General features: G+C 37.6%; 1 protein-coding gene across 6 annotated transcripts in view; it reads left to right on the top strand.

The window, feature by feature from the left end:
• DENND1A (DENN domain containing 1A) overlaps positions 1 to 19,522 on the top strand; it is a 219,133-nt gene that overhangs the window by 84,882 nt on the left and 114,729 nt on the right. For all 6 annotated transcript variants that reach the window (XM_037400409.1, XM_037400407.1, XM_037400406.1 and 3 more), the window contains exons 6-9: positions 4,780 to 4,849; positions 5,997 to 6,077; positions 8,272 to 8,325; positions 15,044 to 15,154. In XM_037400409.1, coding sequence (XP_037256306.1) covers positions 4,780 to 4,849; positions 5,997 to 6,077; positions 8,272 to 8,325; positions 15,044 to 15,154 — 316 coding nt within the window. The remainder of the gene's footprint in view (positions 1 to 4,779; positions 4,850 to 5,996; positions 6,078 to 8,271; positions 8,326 to 15,043; positions 15,155 to 19,522) is intronic.

Below are 19,522 nucleotides of genomic sequence, written 5' to 3'. Positions count from 1 at the left end.
ACAAGAGCAGTGCAGTGAAATCTGTAGTGCCTTCATGTATAGTTTTTGCCATAGGCTATCTTATATTTTTGACTGTAGATACTGAAAATTTTATTTCCAAAATTGCCTATGACAAACAGGCTAAAAGAAGGCTTGGACTACTAGTAGATTAAAACAAGGCATCATTTTTTGGTGTGCTATTGTGGCCTTTCTGCTTTATATCCATAGGTACTGTTTGCCCTGGCTAAATTTAAAGTGTTACTTTCAATTAATGTTCCCTAGCGTGAGGGGGAAGTAGATTGTAAACAATGCTAATAATCAATGTTTTTTAAAAGCTTTATGTATTGTGTTTAATGAGAATAGAAGGATCCTGAAAATCCACTTTTCTGCCTAGTTTCATTGCATTTGGCAACTTAGTATCACTAAAGAAAGCTCTATTGCATCGTCTCTTACTGCATCCCTCTTGCTGGGGAATGACAGTATGTGCACGTATGTGTGTGTGCACGCATGATGTGTGTTGAGTATATATATGTGCATATAAATGCAGTTGCTTTATTTCGAAAAGTGTCAGCTTAATGTTCTCCAATTTCAGTCGCAGTCCTTTCTGGAGGTCAGAAAACGTGACCTCACATGTGCTGCTGTGATAGAGTAGTTTTTTCCTTTCAAACGTTAAAGCGCACAAGTGGATTAATATGTTGAAAAATTCAAAGCTAAATTGACTGCAGTACAGCATTTTCATCTGTGTAGCAGCTAATATTGGGTGATGACATTTTCTGTTCAGTGGAACGTTTGAAGTATAGATTGGACTTGTGAGAGGAGGGCTGGCTGGCAAGTTGTACCTTTTGCAGCTGTCGTGCGCTGGTCATCTGCATCCTCCTCCTTCCCCAGCCCCTTCACTTGCTGTGGCGTCGGGTGCGTGGGCTCTGCTCCCTGCCAGCCTGCTCTGGGAGACGTGACCCGCTGCCCAACGGCAAACACCCTACCTGGGATGGCTGGGGTTTGTTAGCATGCTAATTTGCTGCTTTTTATACCTTTCCTGTTGTCTCAACCTGGCCTGTCAGTTGTTGGTTTTGCACCACTGTTCTTTAAACACTACATTTTGGAAACATTTGTATTTACAAGCTGCAGTGCAGCACTGTTGTCTTAACGTTTTGACTGACCCTAATTGCTATGACACATGTAACTAATGATGTTTTGTACTTTCAAGGAGTGCACTAAAAAGGTGATGACATATGAGTTACTGAATAAGGTACTGTGCAACTTGTGCAGTAGAGTTTGTGCAGACCTTATGGAGCATAATAAGCAGTTTTCCTGTGCTCGTACTTGTTTCCCGTCAGACTGGCCTGTCTCCAGCACTGGGGCTGCATCGCACGCTGAGGGTTCAGAGGGAGAGAAAAGCGGCATGCTAAACCCATTTCTCAGCTTGAGGAAGCCTAATTTGATTAGGCTTTGGTTTGATTCTGGTGACTTGTGGCAAATATATCGCTATATGTGTGTGAGAAAACTGAAAATGGGTGTAAAATTAAAAAGAATTAGAATCTCAGATTGCCCTTTTATTTTTGTTTACTCTTCAACCACGGTCTGATTTATGCTTATTGGAGCCTTTGAACTTCAGCTCCCTTGAAGAATCTCTAGTCTATTGCTTTTTTGATGTTGCTTGAAGGGGGTTGGGGGTGTGTGCGCGGGTGCATGCGCTCACATGCTATGGTGCTCTGGGCAATTTCACTCCAGAGCGCTTCCCTTCCTTTGTTTAACCTATGACCTGTGAAAACAAGAGTTAATCAAAAGTTCTAAGGTAGCTAAGAGGAAGGGGAAGTGTTTGGTTACAAATTAAATATGAGCAAGTCATAAGCCATAAATCTTCAGTAGTGCTACCAGTTGTGCTACTTAAGTTGCATGTGGTACAGAAAGTTTTTGGTTATAAATCCACCCTCCGTTTCTTTTGGAGGGGGTGTTTAAAGGCTGCCTCGAGGATTTGCTTTTTTTAAGAAAAAAATCCACATATTTTCTTTTTTCCTTTTGGCAGAGATCTAGAAACAAATTCAGATAACTATATTTCTTGACTACCACCCACCCCACCCCACCCCCAGTTTTAACTGGTCACAGTTTGGTCTAATAAAAGCAGAACTGCTTGGAGTAGTAAACACGTGGAATAAGTGATGAAGTAAAAGTATCAAAGATGGCAGGATAAATTAGTTTTCTAATGCATCCAAAGCTTTCAGGGCGAGAAGGATCCTGAATTCTGCAGTGGCAAAGGAGGGAGGTGAAGACTGAAGTGAGATGACCTATGTAATTTACACAGTTCTGTGGAAGGTTTGTTTGGTTTATCTTGTCTTGAGCAAGAGCTACACAGATCCCTGTGTGTTGTATTGGGTTGTGTCTGCTTCAAATACCAGCTGATTTCCTCAACTTTGAAACTGTGAAGCTTCTCTCCTCAACATAGGAAGGTATTCTTAAAATAAGAAAAAGCAGCAGCTATGATGAGATGCTAAACCATTATTTGGAAAATGTGGATTAAAATAAGGAAGACTTAAAGGACAATCATGAAGTTCATTATAAGATACTAGTGAAGAGAAAAGGGAAAGCTGACAAGGAGTGTGCAAGTATAACAAATACGGCTATACCTTCCCTTTTGTTGTATGGAGAGTTTGCTGATGTTTTGACATTGGGTGAATATGAGACTTTTGGGGCTATTTTTATTAGAATCACAGAAGCTGGTTTCTAGGTATTGAGCGAAAGAGTTGAGATGGGATTGGCTGGGGTAGTCTCACGGATAGAACCTACAGATTTGTCATGTTTGGTGTATTGTGGTAATAAAGAAAACTCCCTTGAATCTGTAGTGGGATAAGGTTTAACTGTGAACAAACAGGCCCCCGACAGGACCCATAAGTAAATCTCTGAAGAAAGAGCACAACCTGACCTTGGTTTCAGAGCCCAGCGTTGTCCCTGTTGGGTACACGGACCGTTCCTTGTGAACGGTGCTGGGAGTCCAGTCCGTCCTCACTCGTCGCGCTGGGGCTCAAAGTGAAGTGCAATTCCGGCAGGTAGAAGCTGAGGTGACTTGCTTTTGTTTATTGCTTTTATACTGATGCATACATGATAAACACAACAATATTTTAGAAGATTCTCATTTTAATTCTGTATGTGTAGTTTTGCAGCAAGGCCCCTGAGCAGTTAAGTAGAACTTTACACCTTCCTTGGAAAAAGTTTTGGGTTCAGGGAGCTTTCTGCCTTCTTGGTTTGCTGTCTCTTCGAACTCTTCTGATAGATGCCTTGCAAGGATTTGTTTACCAGGTTCTTAATCTCTACTTAGCAGATATGTTTTGAGAGGATTTCTTGTTACTCTTGTAATGGCTTTTAACTCTGCTGAAGTTTATTTAACTAGACAGAAAGAAAGAAACTTATCTTCTAACTAATCCTTCTTGATTGTTTACAATATAATGCCAAACTTAAATGCTGTTTAAAGTGGTAATTGTCTGTCTTTCTGCTCTATTCTAATACATAGTTTGCAAAGATGCTTAGAGTATATTAATTTAAACGATAATACTGTCATATAACACAAAAAGTTAAGTTGCTTATCGGTATATTTTGATAAGCTACTTACATTTTACAGTAGCATTTGCAGGCTTCAAACAAATGTTCGTGATGGAGAGCCATTCACTTTATCTGTCTCGTATATAGCTTCTCACTTCATTTATTACTAAAAGCTGTACAGTTAGGAACCGTGGGGCACTCAATTCTTTATAGTTGTCAGGATGTAGTCATATTTTATAAAAACTTTAAATCCTGTCTAACTATATCAAAATAGAATCCATTTGCTTCAGAAAGCATCTGTGATTAAAAGAAGAATCAGTTTGTGCGTCACACAAACTTGCTTTCCTATCTGCTGCAGCTGAGGAGAAGTTCCTTGCTGGTATTGGAGCTGAAAAAGGAATTGAAATGAAGAACTGTGTCATGAAAATAGGGCACAGAGTCGTACCAAAGCATACCGTAGTGAAAAGTAACGTCTTAGCTGTCTGTCTTACTTTGTGGAATGGAAATGTAATGTAAATGAAAAAAGATGTGATTTTTCAGCATGTTTGTCTTTTAGTTTTGTTTCTTTATTTCTTTTGTAAGTTGAGTGCAGTTTTGCTGAAGGTAAAGTTTCTATTTGACCTAACTAAGGGCTGGGCTTAATACAATGATGGAACAGATTTGACAACAGTTAAAAAATGAGATACTGGTTATGCGGTTTAAAAAATGCAGTTGTATCATGATTCAGACCAAAATAACTGTCTTCAATCTACTAGGACTCTCAGCAGCTGTACAGATTCAGATACAGGCATTCAACAAATACTTTGGGAAATAGTTATAATTAAAAATGTTCCACCGTACGTGAACATCAGTGTGGATTTATCTTACAGGTTAAAACCTTCCATTGGATTTGTATGTTTGTTACTGACAGGGTGAGAGGGAAGGTGAACTCCCAGCACTCACCTGCCTGACAGTGAAGTTTCTTTACAGCTGGTGCTACATTTGATGCTTGGTGCCTACAGGTGGCTGGAAATGCTGGGGAAGAGTAAATACTGAAGCTCAGTCCTCAAAAGAAAGGGATGCTTCAACCTTCTGGTAGTGTTCGCCTTCAAATGGAAGGTCTGATGTGGCTTTCCTAACAGATATTTATAAAGTGTCATGTCCAGTGGAGGCTGTTGTTAGGATGCATCTGTACAGCAAAGGCCAGCAATCTTGAATTTATTAACTGAGATTTAGCAAGTTAAACGTATGCTTTTTCTTTTTTTTTCTTCTTTTTTTGTTTTTTAGTTACCTCCCGTGGTTTGAAGTCTTTTATAAGCTGCTCAATATCTTGGCAGATTATTCAGCAAAAGGACAGGTATTATTCTAAAATACTAACTCTTCTTTTCCCTGCCCCAATATCAAATGTGGGAGTGAGGATGAAAACAAGCTGTTTTAAGAAGTGCTTATATCAGAGGTGACCATGTGAATTATTGATCTGTATGGTGCAGTAATACAGAAGATCATATTCAGCCAAGCTGAAAGCTTGGCAAGTACCTTTGAAAAGTAAATATGCTTTAAAATTATTTTTGGGAAAAGATAAGGGTCAAGAATGTGACTGTGGCTCCAGCATAAGTTATTAGTTTCTCTGCAGTCGCCCATACTGTGCAGGCTTTTTGATTACCTGAACTGTATACAGCATATCCGTGCAATTCCTGTATTGCAGTTTCATGAGTCTTTGATAGATATCTTGTCCAAGTTTACTTGTCCCGTAAAGTAAGTGCAGAACCAAGCTTACCGATGCAAAATACTTACCCACATAGCATCATCTAGCCTAAGCCCTTCAGATGTGTTTTGCTTTTAAAGCAAAACAAAGAAAATTCAGTCTAAAGATAGTGGAAAAAATGTGAACTAAATCCTTAAAATTTGGTTCTAGGTTTTTAAATGATGATTCATGATACAGAGAAAACACATCTATGATTGCAATACCTAGCCTAGTTGCATGTGCTTAAAATATTGCGAGTATAATCTTCCCAGTTAGTTTGCTGCTTTGATTTATTACCATTTAGTGGTAATAATTGTATTTTGCATTTATCAAAATCATTTGCGTTTGAGGTAGAATCACTTAAGATCACATCTTTATCTAAAATGGTTTAAATACATTTGGCTTTACCCTCAGCTAGTGAGTTGTTATAAAAAACTTGCAGTGAAAACTGGCTTGCTCTGAGTTGAGTAACTGTGTAGCGCATAGGTTGGTGACCCAGTATGTTGCAGAAATATGTAGAAATACATACGAAAAAAGTATTCTAAAAAAATCAAGTTATAAACCCCAACTGTCAGAGGAAACTACACTTATTTCTGTTCATAGTCTAATATATAAATCTATTTCATATTTCTCATGCAAATTCTCTAAGCCCCCAATTCCACCAACATTACGCTTGCCCTTCCATCTTGGAGTTGTAGCAATACCTACTTAGTATTTCTTTTTTGTGTGTGTGTGTGTGTGTCCCTCTTTCTTATTTCAGGATAGTCAAAGGAGTGAGCTCCTAGAAACATTTCATAAACTTACCATCCCTGAGCCAGGAACCTCTGTTCATCTTGGAGTGGTAAGTGAAGTGGGAGAGATGTAAACGAAGGTGTTTAATTTTCATTACATATCATAATAGAGGAATGTCAAAAGCAATTCTCCTTTTTGTAACTTGGTACACAGATGGTGTTTTCTTGTGAGGACGCAGAGCTGTGAAATTCCCCTTTTCACGTTTGGGGCCCTCTGTTTCCCTTTCCTTAACCTCAAATGTCTTTGAAATGCTGTTCTTTGGTTGGAGGAAGATTGTGTATATTCCCCATGGAAATTTCTCACCATATCGTCTGTGACCTGCGAGAGGTCACAGAGCAGCAACATGACATTTATTGCCCGCACTTCCCCAGAACTCCTATATCTGGCAAGTATGCAAGGGGGACAAGACTGGGAAGCAAACAGTCACGTACCTGTCATGGCAGCTTTTTGAGTATTAACTGTTTATCACATTTTCTGATTCCTTCTTCTTTTCCTCCCCCCAAGAAAAAAACTTGCACAAAAAAGGATTTATTTCATTTTTATATCTTGTGAGAAAATTAATAAAAGAACACTGAAGGAATAGATGTGGGTTTTTATTGATGGGGTTGTATTTTGAATTTAGTCTTTTGGGGGTTTTGTCTTCAAATTCGTTTTTGCAGAACAATCTTGTGTTCCAGCCTGTAGTGAAAAAACACTGAAGATGCACGTTACTGCAGTTGCCAATTAGTCATTTAGAGTTCACATGGAAACTAGCGGTGTGTGCAGCCACAGTTCTCCCTCTCATTTCCTTTACTCTTTCTTCTAAAGTACTTTTTGGCAACAAGCAGCTTACTCTCATCACTTCACCCTGTAATGTCAGTCGACAGGTAACAGTTGTTTGGCCTTGCTAGGTCACCAGCTGGCAGTAGAAATGTCCCAGTCCTCTTGAGGCTAGCTCTTTTATCAACAGCATCTCTGTTTAGGGGACGAGCTGTCTCAAAAGGCAATGATCAGTTGGGATATTTCGTTTTTTTCATACCAGTGGTTTCAAGGAATGCTGCCAGTCTCCCCTTGTCTCAGACATTTCATGGGTGATGAAGCAAGAAAGGATATAAAAAAGCAGCCAAGGGACTGTTAGCTGTGGTGTCTTTATGCATTTTATTTTGGCTGTTTACAAGTGTATTTTGGGGTCAGGGTGAGTTTCCTATATATGATACAGTTGCGTATGCTATTCCTGTATCTTTGCCTTGCATCTTTTCAACTAAACTAAAACAGTGATATATCAAAAAGCAAAAATTGTGTTTATTATGTCTAGTGTCTATATTCAGTGTAACTGTTACACCCGCTTGCTATTTCGGGTTATAGACTGTTGAGAAAGCACTGAAATGTTTGAGATGTATATGCAAGAAAATTGTGTCAATTGTGGAACTATTCCAAGAATATAACAGCCTTAAAAGCTTCAGTAAGTAATTAATAAGTAGCCCTAAGACAAATTGTGAAAGTCTTAAAAATACTATAAATTGTATACAACATTGATTTACAAAAGCAGTTTAGTCGCATTCGCTCTTTTCCTTTCCCAAAGCCCTAACTAAGAATCATGCAAGTCATGCGTGATCAGATTGGGAACTAGAGTGAACTTGGTCTCTTGGAATGCAGACAATTAAAAAACCGTAACAGTATAATGGATTATGAAATTGCAAGGCCAGTGTAGTCTTTCAAAATGTGTTATTTAAGGCGTATAAAAATGACCTAGAACTTAAGCAATATTTTCAGGTAAGTCGGATCAAAACTTCAGGACGCGTTTCTCAGTAAATTTCCATTAACTTCACCATCGTCTTGAATGAAACTTCCTGCTGCTGCAAGTCGGAGAAGGACCTGCTTGCTGCTGTTTCCTGTAGTCTGTCATGCAACCTGCAGTGGGCTGTGAAAGATGGCTTGAATTATAGGCTGCCTTGGAGTTTCCTTGGCATATGTCATACATTGTGTGAGTCTGTCTGTATCAGCGTCTCTGAAGAACAAAAAAAAAAAAAGTAATCTAACTTTTCAGGAACATTTGATACTTTCTATTTTAATGCATTTCATATTGCATGTGTGATCTGAGAATCCATGCTTTTGAAATCCATGATAAACAAGACATGCTGGTAGTTGGTAACAAATGTTCTGTCATTTTTACTTAGTTGAGCAACTGCTATTACTAATACCAAGCATTAAATTTAGATTGCTTTTGACAATATTGCAATAATCAATTTTTACTCTTTTTTTAGCACTCTTACTTTACTGTGCCTGACATCAGGGAGCTTCCTAGTATACCTGAAAATGTGAGTACTCTAGAGGACTGTGCACTTAACCATTTCTATTTAATGTCAGCAGCAAAATAGATAACAATTGTTACTTCTGTTTGGCCTACTAATAGATTATATTCTGTAAAATATTGCTGGATGTTGAAGTGAACTTTAGGTGGTTAATTTATAATAAGTATTGGGCGGAAAATGTTATGTTGCTAACTGCAGGAGTACATGACTAACAGGCCTTTTGAAGTACAACATACCAGTAGAATTTAATGTTTGCCATTTCAATTAAGAGAAGATACCAAATGAACAGGAAATTGACAGCATAATTATCTTAAGCTGTAAGTCAAGATATTTATTTTAAAAAATATAAAGCTTTTATTAATATCACCACTCTGTTATTACTTGCTCTTAACATTCCATGATTTCTTGGTTCTGATAAGTGAGGGAACTTGAAATACACATATATAGTTTTAGTCTTCACAAAGTTGGGAAAGAATAGTGATTTGGTAACAGTGTGTAACAGTGTGGTGGTGTTTCAGACCACAATCATGGAGTTAATTTGTGTGAAAACTTGCTCACTACAATAAGTCTATGAAATTCTTGAAACTAATCCTAAGGCAGCTTTGTGATTGTCATTTGAATGAGTGCTGCGGGAGTCATCCTTTACGTAAAAATGCAGAATTATGGTAGAAAGGAATTTCATCCACTTCACCAAGACTTTATGTCAAAAAGAAGACAAGAATCTGTTGAAGTATTTCATCTTTACAGATAATTTGAATCAGGGTTTGTTTTCTTCTCGTAAGTTCTGAAGAACTGCTGTTTTAAAAGAAACTTAATAATTTCACAACTAAAGAAGCAATTGGTTTTTCTTCTGCATCCAGACTGACATTTCCTTCTCCCCTTGCTCTCACTGTTCACATAATTTTATTGTTTTCTTGATGTGTGAGACTTGAGCACAACATGAAACTAAAGCTAAAAACTAAACTTGGGAAGTAGTTGTTGGAACCTGCTGGAGAGATAACATACTGGTTTGAAATGACTATTGTTTGAAAAAATGTTTCAATATTTTTTATTCATTAAAGTGTTACGGCTACTTATTAAGTGAAGGCAAGAATAAAATCTTGATAGTACCTTCAGTGTAAGAGTTTGATGTTCAAACATCCATATTGCTGGTATTTAAGGAAGATCAAATACCACTTTGGTATTAATTTGCCTCATTCTTTAAGATGCTGTGAGGATTCAGATACCATATATCCTTACATAAAGCATTTTGTTTAAGTTCAGATGAATATCTAGGGCCTTTGCTTTAAAGGTATAGTATTGGCTGTAGTAGCTCAGGCAGTCATTCTTTTCTTTGTGGTAACATCTTCTGTATCATAGCTACACAACAGCATTCAAGAGCTGACAGTCTGCATTTGTGATTAAAAGCTGAAATGTATTAAGGACAAAGTAATAATGGACAGATTGATACGGGTAGAAAAAAGCAGATCTGCTAATTGTACAGTGAAACTCTGCTGAAAGAAGGACTTAAGAGACCACTAAAAATGATCCACTTGTTAGATGGCTTTCTGAAAATGTCAAACATACCTGGTTTCTTTAGGTCCACTCTTTCAGAGATGTTTTAAACCTCACAGAGTTGTCTTCTGTGTGTTTCAGCATGCCTCAGCTTTCTAGCCAGATGATAGGTCTGTGGGAAGACAATGCTGGCATTTGCTTCTCTTACATACTCTTTAATATGCTCCTTCTATGTCTCTTAGCCAAATTTCTATGCCTGACATCTCAGTTTTCTTTCTCAAATGTTTTGCGGTCTGCCTTAGCACCATATACCTTAATTTATGGCATGAAAAAAAAGGGAATCGTCAAGACATTTCATCTTTTTTGTGGATGATTTGTATAGCAGTTAACATTTGGGATTTTTTGTTTCTGTTTTAAAATATTGTTGCTAGCTTTTCTGTGTTGTAGGCTTTTCATACTGACATGTATCCTGTCAGTAAATTTGATAATGTGCTCTCTCTTCTAAGGTGCTTTATTTTTGTAGAAATGTGATCCATTAGGAGTAATTAAAGAGTCAGTTCCTGAATCTTAACCAGCTATCAAATCCTGTCCTAATCCAGACATGAAGTTACTTGTTTATAGGGTTTATATTTTATGTTCATCTCTTCTATGGTAACCATCTCACACTTTAACAATTTTTGTTCAATAAGCCTCAAATCACCTGGAGAGCAAGGAAGGAAGTTCTTTTTCCATTTTGCAGACTGGCAAATTGGAGGACAGAGCGAAATGAGCTAGTAACAGTGAGAAACCAGTGGCAGGGATTAAAAATAGATCATCTGCCTTGGGCCTGCTCTAACTGACATGGAACAGCTTAATAACACAGTACATAGTACAGGCTTCAGGAAGGATAGCTGTATTTATGCTCTGTTGGTTATGTCTGCTGGTGATGTTGTGTTATATTCAAAGGTATGAGTCGGCTTCCCAAAACATTTGAGCTGGAGACATGATGAATGCTCGTGAATCAAAGGCAGTTATAAAAGCAGAGGCCTTGGGCCAGAAGGAGTTGGAAACCCTTTGAAAGCTGAACGCTCAGCCTTCATGGCAGGGAGTGCCATGTGATGCTAAAAAGCATCCACTTTGAGTCACTGAGTGGGGCTGATGTGCCTCAGAGGGAATGTGGCTGTTTTGCTGCAGGTACCCTGTGCAGTGATGTCACCGTGAAGGATGGACTCTGCAGTGTCAGGGGTGACCCAGGGCACCTCTGGGAATAGAAGGGGAAGGAGGTTTCGTTCAATTAACAGATATGTGTGCCCATATAGATAGATATATACACACACAAAATTAAAAAGCTAGGGCTCATTCTAGGAAAGAAAAATAATAAAAATCAAATCCATTGGTCTAACTGTTGCAGTTGGCTGTCTTCTATTTCTCAGGCATTTTCTTTTTTTTTTAATAGTGTAATTTCTTATGCATCCGTTAATGCAAGTTTCATGTAGAGTTGAAGCATACTAGGAAATAATACAAGGGCATTAAATGAGCATAAATCTTCATGGATTTTAATCAATTGGCATGATTTATTCAAAATTCTATGTATCTTATCAGTAATTACATTTTAAAACCTGTATTAGCAAAAGTTGTAGTTCGGCCAAACATTGAAGTTGTGTGTAATGATTAATGGAGAGCTGCACAGAACTCTGTTTGGAATGTTAATAAACTTCTGGGAATGATCTGTTTTCATGCCAGATCAATATGTTTAAGGAGTCGTGAAAACATTTAGCATGGACACTTTTATGTAACAGCTAAGCATTCTCTTTTTTCAGAAGACTTAACTTATATGAAAGATTCATAAATGCATTGTGACTTCAGAAATAAATTGGGTTCGTTGCAGGAAATACAGTGCCAGTCTAAATTTCCTAGTAGTATCTGTTGTGTTTCAGAAATACCAGGTAAGTTAGCAGTCTGAAATGCTGACGTTTTCTTGGTGGTGATGTTCTGGTGTGGTTTTGTATCACTGAGTCCTTTATTTCAGAATGCCTGATTTTTCACTTTATAACTTATGTCTTTTGCTACCTGTTTTTCTTAAAATCACACCCTGCCCCCCCCCCCCCCTTTTATTTCTGTATTTACACTATTTGATAAAGTGTATTGTCATCATTATTTTGTTCTCCTAAACAACAGCATGGCATTATAAAAGTGTGTTAGCTGCATACCAGATTACCTAACCTATGTTAGATTTTGGAAGTGTGATATTTTAAAGAAAATGAGCTTCTAAATAAGATGAGGGATTTCCTATAGGAGGATGGAGTGGGAAACCTGACTCTGTTTGATGGACTTGTCCTAATAGGAAATCTACTGAAGTCTTGTAAATGAAGCTGTTCAAGAGCAGTCCAAAATAAGTGACCTATAATCCATGTTACTGTGTTTGAGCTTCACTCTTTGCTGAAGAGAGAGCTCATCAGTTTGTTCCTTCAGTGAGAAATTCTTCGTTAGATGATGGAGGAAAAGTACATTAATTCTTTTTTTTATCTCAAAAGTTAATGTGCGTGTGCATTTACTGGTACGGGACAACAAATGATCCAAATAGGTGAGTGATACAGGAATGAACTTTCAAAGAAACGTAAGGGAATTTTGTAGCACTCACAGTGAGTTTTGAGAGAAATAGCGATATCTGTTCCCATATTTTATTTTGAAAACCCCATGTTTTACTCCCCCAAGAAAGGCTTAAATCCTAGGAAACAAAATACACAACAATTATACTGCAAATTGGAATGCTTTCATTTGTATTTATTTAACTCATTCATGGTTTTGTCACTTACGAGACATGTCTTTCAAAATACATGTGTAAGTCCCAATTTCATCTTCAAAGATGACAGCTTTCTTATAAATAAAACTTAGAACTAACACGTGAATTTCCTTAGTATCAATACATTACCATACAGCCCACATGCTTCGCAGGTGTCATTGACAAATTTCTGAGAGCAAAGACTAAAACCTTGTAAATCTTTCCATCTGAAGGTACGTTTGACTGTCACAGCCAATATTTCACCACGATAAGCTTGATGAAAGAATAATTGCAAATCAAGTTCCCATGTCTATTTTCCTCTCACTAGTGGCTCCTGTTGCCTTATAAACACGTCCATGCACAAACTTGTTTACATCTGCAGGCAGAACGTAGGGATTATGTGCCTCTTTGGCCATGCCCCTAATTTGGGTGGCATCAAAGGGAGTTCAGTGCTACTTAAAATTTCTTTTAATTCACACTATTTGCAGTAATTCTGTCGTCATGCACTGTGTTTTGGTGTCGTAGAAAGATGGGTGAGAGGGGGAAGATGAGCCGTAGAGAAGACAGCTTATGTTTAGACAAAAATATCATGCTAATCAGCACAGATGGGATGAGAAATACAGAAAAAGTACATGATAGTTTAATAGGTTTTTGGCAAAATGTGTTAGCTTTTTTTTTTTCCCCCTCCTTTGAATATACCTGCTGTGGCTATAGCTTTTCCGTAACAAAGACCTGAGTGGTTGTTTTATATTAAGATGTTTGAAGCTAACCGTAACGAGCTTAGTTCTTATCTACATACTGGTACAGAAGTCTTCCAAATACAATGCTTAATTTTTCTTTAGTTCTTTGTGTTTGGATGGCAAGCTGTGGAACATATTTTTGCACAGTATGAAGCATCTTGGCAGACTTCTCAGGCCAAGTATTGGTGGTTTTAGAGTTATCTTTGGATCTGTCAAAAGTGCTAATAGGCTTTGTTGAGCTTCTTTAAGTTTCTAAATCATATTTGCTTTTTGCTTTTCTGCACTTTTTTATTTAACGATGATTAAGATTGCAGTTGAATTCATGACTAATCTAATTTTGCTCTCACATGTGCTTTTTGTATAAGACTGTCTTTATCATATAGCAATCCTTTCATATCTGTAAGAAGCTATTTGGAAACAAATTCCCTAATTCAGCATTTTTGGATGTATTACCTTTTCCTCCATCACCCCCCCTTTTTTTACTTTCTGTGTTTTAAGAAGTGAAGAATATCCTCTATGCACAAAAATCCTTTTTTGTTTGCCTTGCAGTGTAAAAGCCCCTCATTCTAGAAGAGCGTAATACATTTTGACCAAGTTACATACATGGTGGCTTTCTAGTTTTGATAGTAAAGATCTTAGGATCACATTCTGCTGTTTATTAGAAGGCATCTTAAATATTTAGTAAATGATACATGATTCATGCCACTGCAGTATGCACAGGGCAATTATGTTGGTAATGATGAATGGATAACGTTGCTGGCTGGTGGGATGATGTGGGGGATGAAGTGGCCATAGCTTCTTGTGCAGCTTGCTCTTTTTTTTTTTCCCCCCATTTAATTCAGTTATTTACAATAATTTTTACATAGTTAATTTTTAATCTTCTGAAGAGAAAAAAACATGGAAGAAAGCTGTGTTGCCTAGGAATTGTATGTGTCAGGTTTCGGCGGTGTTGCCTGCTTGTTTGTAGTCTGTGTCTTGGTCTTTCTATCTAATTTAAAGGCAGATTGCAAATGTGCTTTGCTTACAGTATTCTTCTACTGCAATTGATTTTCTTTATGCTGTATTAACATACTGATCGCTGAAGAAAAATTGGATGTTTGAATCCTGCCTGTTCATCAGAGATGGGCAACCACTGAAATTATGAGAGAGGGAGTTCTCTGTCTCCTTCCTCAGTTTCCCCAGCCCCCCAAGGAAGTGCTTTTTGTCTCCCACCAAAGGAAATGTGTGTCTGAGTGCACACAGTGAGGAGTTCAGACAACCTGTGTAATGTTTTTAGCTTATGTGTTAAATGCCCATGTGTATTTCCAGTTATCAGAATTGTCCTAGCATAGACGGAGCTTACATTTGAATTTGTTGTATTAGAATTGCCCTCCAAGAGAGCTGGTTTTATTGTTGGGTTGTGAGATTTTTTTTGTCCTTTATCAGGCAGCTTTGAAGTTGCCATAAAAGTGACAGAACATATTTTTTTCTCAGAGAAGTATCTTGTATTGAAGAAGCTATATGCGAAACATCATCAATTTTATTATTCCAAGACTTAGCTCCCCAAAAGTTAGGGGAAAGATGTTGCAATTAAGAAGTACTCTGACATAAGATGACATACTGCTTTCTTTCATTAAACCACTTACTGGATGTAGTGTAATAGGAGGATGAAATCTCGTTATTTTTTTTTTTGTTAAGGACGCTTGTTTTTGTAATGTCATGAATCAAAAATTATTTTCTCTCTTCCCAGAGAAATCTGACAGAGTATTTTGTAGCAGTTGATGTCAACAACATGCTGCATCTCTATGCCAGTATGCTGTACGAACGCCGCATCCTCATTTGTTGCAGTAAGCTTAGCACTGTAAGTAAAATGCAGATTAATTCCTTCTATTCACAGCACTTTTTTTCAAATGACAGTCATATATAGGAAATGATCTGATGATCTCCAGGGCCCCTTTTCAACCCCAGCTATGCAACCTCAACTCAATTCTGTGGTTCTGTGTTGCTTTTACTGAACTTCTCTTGGCCTCTAATGTTCAAATGAAATGGCTTTTTTGGGTACAAGAATTCTTGAGGTTGCTTGGTACAAAAATGTACAAACATTTATGCCTTAGTAAAGTCCCTCTTTCGTAACTTAGTTGACAGGAAAAAAAAATAGATAAATGATACTGTCAAATGGATGTTCCAGTGACCTTCTCTGGGTAGGCCAAAGGAGTGGACTAAAATACATTGACAATCCACACTTTTCAGTTTTGTTTGATAAGGTGTAGCCTTAAGGATACTTAGGCTCCATCAGGTGTCTAAGAGATGAAAGGTATCGAATACTCTAGAGTACTCACTTCTAAAAATGGCTGGACATCAAAACAAGCACACCGCATGATTTAGTTCAAAGTTAGATGTCATGCATTTCAAGGTTTATCAGTCAATGAAATTGTGATTTTCTTTATAAAAGAATTGTTAAGTTTTTGTTCTGTTTGCTCTGTAAATGGTTATTGATTGCTTTCCTTTATGAATGACGAGTGTAAGATGGTTTAACTAATTTTGCTTTCTAGTGCTATGGACTAAGTCCTTGAGCGGTCCTTTCTAAAATACAAGCTTTCATTACTGTATGTCCATGACCTACTTTGTGTTTGAGATTAAAACTGCTTCATGGAAATGTGAATACTATTGAAGGCTGAAATTATGTACATAAAATCATGTAAGGATGGCCTGTGTATACAGGGTGAGAAACTGAGAGTGAGTAAGGCTTCATACTTAATCTCAGAAGAACTATTACAATATTGTTTTGAAAGGTAAGTGAAACTAGGAGAGTTAGAATGATCTCTGGGACCTATTAGTAATTATTAAATGTTTACAATCAATCCCTTAGTTAAGTGAAAGAATTGAAATGTTGTGAAGTTTAATACTACAGAAAACTTGTAAAATCTTAAGTTTTCTGTCTGCCAAGTGTTCTATGTCCTCTGTATTAAAACAAGAAAAAGTAAATCCAGACCTGGTAATTGAGTAAAATGAGAGGTGTTTGTTTCAGAAACCTAAAGAATGGAAAGAATAGTAAATTATCAGAGAGGAGAAAAGACGAGAACGGCTATCCAAAGCATTTCAAAATTTGTGTGGTTGGTTGGTTTAATCTCTCCCTTTGTGACAGAGCCTGGGAAGAAGAATTACTTACCTGTCACTTTGCCTTCCTTAATGAGCCATTTCACAAGTAGCGTTGTGTTTTCTTCCCTATCTTTCTGCTATTTCTCTTCCTTTTGCCTCTGTCCAAGATAAAAGCATGTCTGGTTCTTCGGTAGGGAGGGGTATTCATACTGTGTGTTCTTATCTTACAACTTTATATATAAACTGCTCCAAGATTGGAGTGACAGTGTAAGACAGGTTTGAAGTGTTGGGCCAGAGCCAGTGATTCCTTGCCTGCACGCTCTGCTCTGCATGTTCCAGCAGTAGGAACAAGCTGCATTATTTTATTTCAAACTGTGCTCAGCGGAAGCCAAGACCTTGTAACTGGAAATGTACCAAACTGAGAATTCTCAAAGTAAAGCGAGGGTGGTGTGGTGGTGAGAGGGATTGGTTTCTTTGTTTTTAATTTTTAGGTTTTTAACAAAAAGGTGGAAGAGACCTATTTGCGGTTAATTTCTTCTAACTTTGAGAGACATGGCATGCTTCATGCTTAAGGCTTGAATTTAATATGAGGTGAGAGAGAGAAAATGAAGCAGTCCTGGATAGAAAGTCTTTCATGGTGAAGTGAATTCTATGCTGTAATATATCATATCAAATTCAAATTTTGATTTGAAATACCCTTAATATAGTTAAGTTGAATAAGATTTAGAGGTAACTGAATGAGGCTGTGTTTATTAGCTATCCTAAAACTATGTGTACTGAACCTATGGAAGAATTATTATTGATTTCTTGGATTTTTTTTCTTTTTTCCATCCAAAAGGAAACTCAGTTTCTAAAAATGTTAAAGCAATTTTTCACGTTCTGTTTCTTTATGTATTCATGAAAAGCCAGATATGAACCAAAATACATAAAAAAACCCTTTTGCTTGGCAGAAGATCACCTGCTGGTGGGAGCATGCTGTTGCAAAAATGAAATGAGCTTTCCTTGCATCCAGTATTCTCTCTTCCATCATAACTTGCTCATGCAGCCCTGCTGCAACAAGGCATGTTAACTATTTGTGATAAGGACAGCAGCAGGTTGCCTCTCATTATAAAAAAGTGGCTTTCATGAAGCCTGATGACTGTTAAAAGACTTAAACTGGTGAATTTCTGTGATGTTTCTGTTTGGCTCCATCATACTGAGGTGTATTTCTTTACGTAATTTTTCTGTTATTTTTTGAGTGTTAGTACAAAGCAAAAAATACCATTCTGATGTGGAAACCCTTTTGTTCCTGGGAGTTGAGAGCTTCCCATGTCATTTCTTCCAAGTCACAGAGAGCTGTAATACACAACCTGTTATTCTCTGGTTGGTTTCTGACATGCCTTGGCGCTCAGAGGATAAGGAAATGGTGGTCCTTAAGAAAAGACAGCACATGATTAATAGCATTCACCAAATGTCCTTGTGATGCAACATAGGTAAGGGCTTGCACAGGTCTTGTTCTACAGGATCTTACATGATTTTAAATGTACGAGCTCTTCCTTCCCAAGAGCTCTGTTGCTGTGTTATAACCTGCCAGTATAGATCTTGACCTGCTTTTGCAACAGCCCGGCTTTCAGTGCTTAGTTCTTAGGTAGCTTAGTCTTAAGCTTTCTACTTTGTTTTTAGCCCTGAATAATGCAGAGAAATGATCTTACAAACATGCAGAAGGTGGTCATTTCTTCCAGTATATATTGCACATTTGTAGCGATGTACTGCATCTGTAAAGCAGTGTGGTGCATATGCATCAGGAGAGAGAGTAAAATGCACTGGGAAATGGCCTGTTGATCACTTTATAACTTTTATATGTGTGACAAAATCCCATTGTTTTAATTTGCTCAAATAAGGCTTTGAGTATTAAATATAAAACTGTGAAAAGTGAATTAGGGAGTCAGTGTCTCTCTTACATAGCTATCTTTTTACGTTCTCTAGCAACAGCTGCAGGAAGCTGAGGTAGTGGAACTAATCTTATTTCAAAATGCTGGATTCCTGTAGTTTTGACAGTTGGGCATTTCTCAGGCTGCCTTATTATTAAGTGCTTGTTTTCTGTATGGCAATCACTAATCAGGTGAGGTCTCCAGCAAATATGCTATTTCTTTTTTATGAGCCCTTATCTTGGCGGAGTTGAAGGACAGTACTGGTGCTTACCCATGGTAGTAGGTTATTTGAATTCATGCCAGATAGCAAGGTGGGAGTACATCTCAAAAATAAGTGACAGGTTCTGCTCAGATGTCTGCAGTGTTGAGCATTATGTCTGTTTAATCTTTTCGTGCTGAGTTTTAAAACCAATGGGAGGGGGGCTTGGAAGGGGCCTCCTTGGATTACTGAGTTCACTCCTCTACAGCGGCAACCATGTTATATAATAACGTCAGGAAATAATCCATTTGATCCTCACAGAAGCAATTGTACAGTAAGAATTAAATTTTTAAACAGTATTTTTTCCAGACATCTTTTTGATTTGGAGAACAGAAACAGAAAACATAAAGGATTTAGGAATATAGAGGAAAAACTACAGTGGGGAGGTATATCCTTTTTTTCTGCTGCATATTTTGGAGCTAGGCTATGGCTTTCATCTAATCTGTGAGAGAGGAGCATCTTTTCCAGTAAGAATAATACAAAGGTAAGTTGAGATACAATGGGATAGGGATAAATCTTTAGTGTTTTGTGAGTCATAAACGTAGACTAAATTAAAGGTTTTGTAGCTTTTTTTTGGCTTTAATTAGTGTCCCAACATACCAATATTTCCATCCCATATGGACCATAAAATAATGTTCACCTGCTAATAAAATACTGAGAACGACTGAACAGGTGCTCATTCAGGTACTTGCTGTACCCAGTCTGCTTCCCAGGGTGCTATTTCCTTAGGACAGTGGTTCAAATCTGGTTTAAATTCTTGCGTGTTCTCACTTAGGGAAACACGTTATCAGCAGTGGGGGGCTGTGGAGCTTTGTGGACCCTCATGTTGTGACACTTGCCAAGTCCAGCTCTGCTAAGGTGAGGAGTGGCTGTGTAGCTTTCATGGGAGATAAAATGAAAACCTAAGGGATGTTAAAAGAGGGTCAGACAAGACTGCCTCCAGATTTTATCAATATTTCTT

This window comes from Falco rusticolus, chromosome 9 (assembly GCF_015220075.1).
Source record: "Falco rusticolus isolate bFalRus1 chromosome 9, bFalRus1.pri, whole genome shotgun sequence".
Taxonomy (NCBI): domain Eukaryota; kingdom Metazoa; phylum Chordata; class Aves; order Falconiformes; family Falconidae; genus Falco; species Falco rusticolus.
Note: the sequence above shows the minus strand (reverse complement) of the source record. Positions and strands in the feature narration are given on the sequence as shown.